The sequence below is a fragment of the Camelina sativa genome, chromosome 10 (genome assembly GCF_000633955.1).
Source record: "Camelina sativa cultivar DH55 chromosome 10, Cs, whole genome shotgun sequence".
Lineage (NCBI taxonomy): Eukaryota > Viridiplantae > Streptophyta > Magnoliopsida > Brassicales > Brassicaceae > Camelina > Camelina sativa.
In genome coordinates, this window is record NC_025694.1 from 19,613,033 (window position 1) to 19,614,690 (window position 1,658).

A 1,658-nucleotide genomic window follows, 5' to 3' on the forward strand; every position below is an offset into this window, starting at 1 on the left:
CACTGTCTTCAACTTCCAGCCATGTCCATAACTAACAAGAGAAGCATCATCCCCAAAACTGATGGGCTCTTCACCTTCCTTTGCTGCTTCGATGAAAACTACACGAGGTTTTAACGAACCAAGTTTCCTGTTGATCACAGAGACAGCAAATTTCGCCTTTGTCCCGTTCGTGAATCTGTATTCCTTACCAGAAACTTCACAAAAAACCTCCAGAAACTAGGATTTCCCACAAATCAACAATGTTTTTAGGTATAAAAACCATTGAAATCTATAACAAACACAGTACTGAGTTATAAGGAAACTTACGAGCGGTGGCTGAGAAGGAGAAGCTTCAGGTGAAGTATTGTCCGCCATATGGCTTTTATGACTAAGAGACTTGATCAGCCAGATGCATATATATATATAGATAACTGCCAAAAGAAGCAAGTACCACATATCAAATCAGATGAATAACCAAAAGAGATGTAATGGTTCATTGATCCTGATTTAAGAAACCAAATGTGATAATTATCCAAAAAAACAAAGACACATCTAACTTCAAAATCAAGATGCTTGGAGCTTCAAAAAGCCAAACATGAGATAAAGATTACTACTTTCTCAAAGCACTTCAGAGATGAAACAATAAACAGATTTATTTGATCAGACACACTCGTTCTATTTGACAATCTTCACTAAGCCTGTGTGTTCTGTCCTAATTAGATCATATTACTTATAAGATTGTTCTGTAGATGAAGCTATAAGAATCTATACCCCCCGCGAAAAAAAGGAAGAATTACGAAGGTACGGTTCGGAAAATATACCAGGAGGAGCTTGCGAGAGAAGAAATCTCGAAACCCTAAATTATGAGCGGTTCACTTGGTAGAAGAAATTGCGAGCGAGCGAGCGAGAGGTCAAAGCGTCGACGATGTCTGGTGCGATTGCGAGAGAGAGAGAGAGAGAGAGAGAGAGAGAGAGAGAGAACAAAAAAACAAAAAAACAAAAAAACAAAAACCTGGAGTCAACTTAGATCCTTAACCGATCTAAACCGGTATTGTGAATCATAGTCCACACAATCGAATTTAAATTAAACAAGTTGGCCCAATAAAAAAAAAAAAAACCTACAATAATTCAAATTTCGTGATTATTGCAATTGTAAGCAAAACTATATTTAAATTTCATATTTGGAGCGAAAATTCTTCTAAACCAATTAAAATTGATATGTAGATTATAGCACCCGTTTGGTATCTTTTCAAAAACAGTTTAACACTAAGAAGTAGATAAAGTAATTTTAACCACATGATTTGGTCAAGATTTGGTAACACCTATGATGTATGTATTTTATATTTTCTTAAACCCTTTCTGCTTCAATAAGTTTCTTAAAACTTTTTACACTTGCTTTCATTACTTAATTGCTTGTTCGTCTGGCTTAATTATGATTTATAATTTTAATACTCTACCTAAACAAAAAGATCCTAAAACAACAAAACACTTGTTGTCTTTAGTTTGGTTTGATTAATTTGGTCTGCAACAATTTCTCTTTGTACACTCAATCTCATAATTTACTAACACAACATTTTACACTGTGAACTTGGAAAATACTATTCTCAGGTAGTACATATTCGATGACATTGACATATTATCCTTTGAAACATTCACAAAAAAAAAAAAAAAAAAAAATT

The 1,658-nt window shown here is 34.0% G+C and overlaps 1 protein-coding gene across 1 annotated transcript in view; it reads right to left on the minus strand.

Moving 5' to 3' along the window:
- The window catches only part of LOC104719366, a 4,607-nt gene extending 3,634 nt beyond the window's left edge, over positions 1-973 (minus strand). The window contains exons 1-3 of the mRNA XM_010437278.2: positions 801-973; positions 307-410; positions 208-216 (exon numbers count right to left, since the gene is read on the minus strand). Coding sequence (XP_010435580.1) covers positions 208-216; positions 307-354 — 57 coding nt within the window. The 5' untranslated portion in view covers positions 355-410; positions 801-973. The remainder of the gene's footprint in view (positions 1-207; positions 217-306; positions 411-800) is intronic.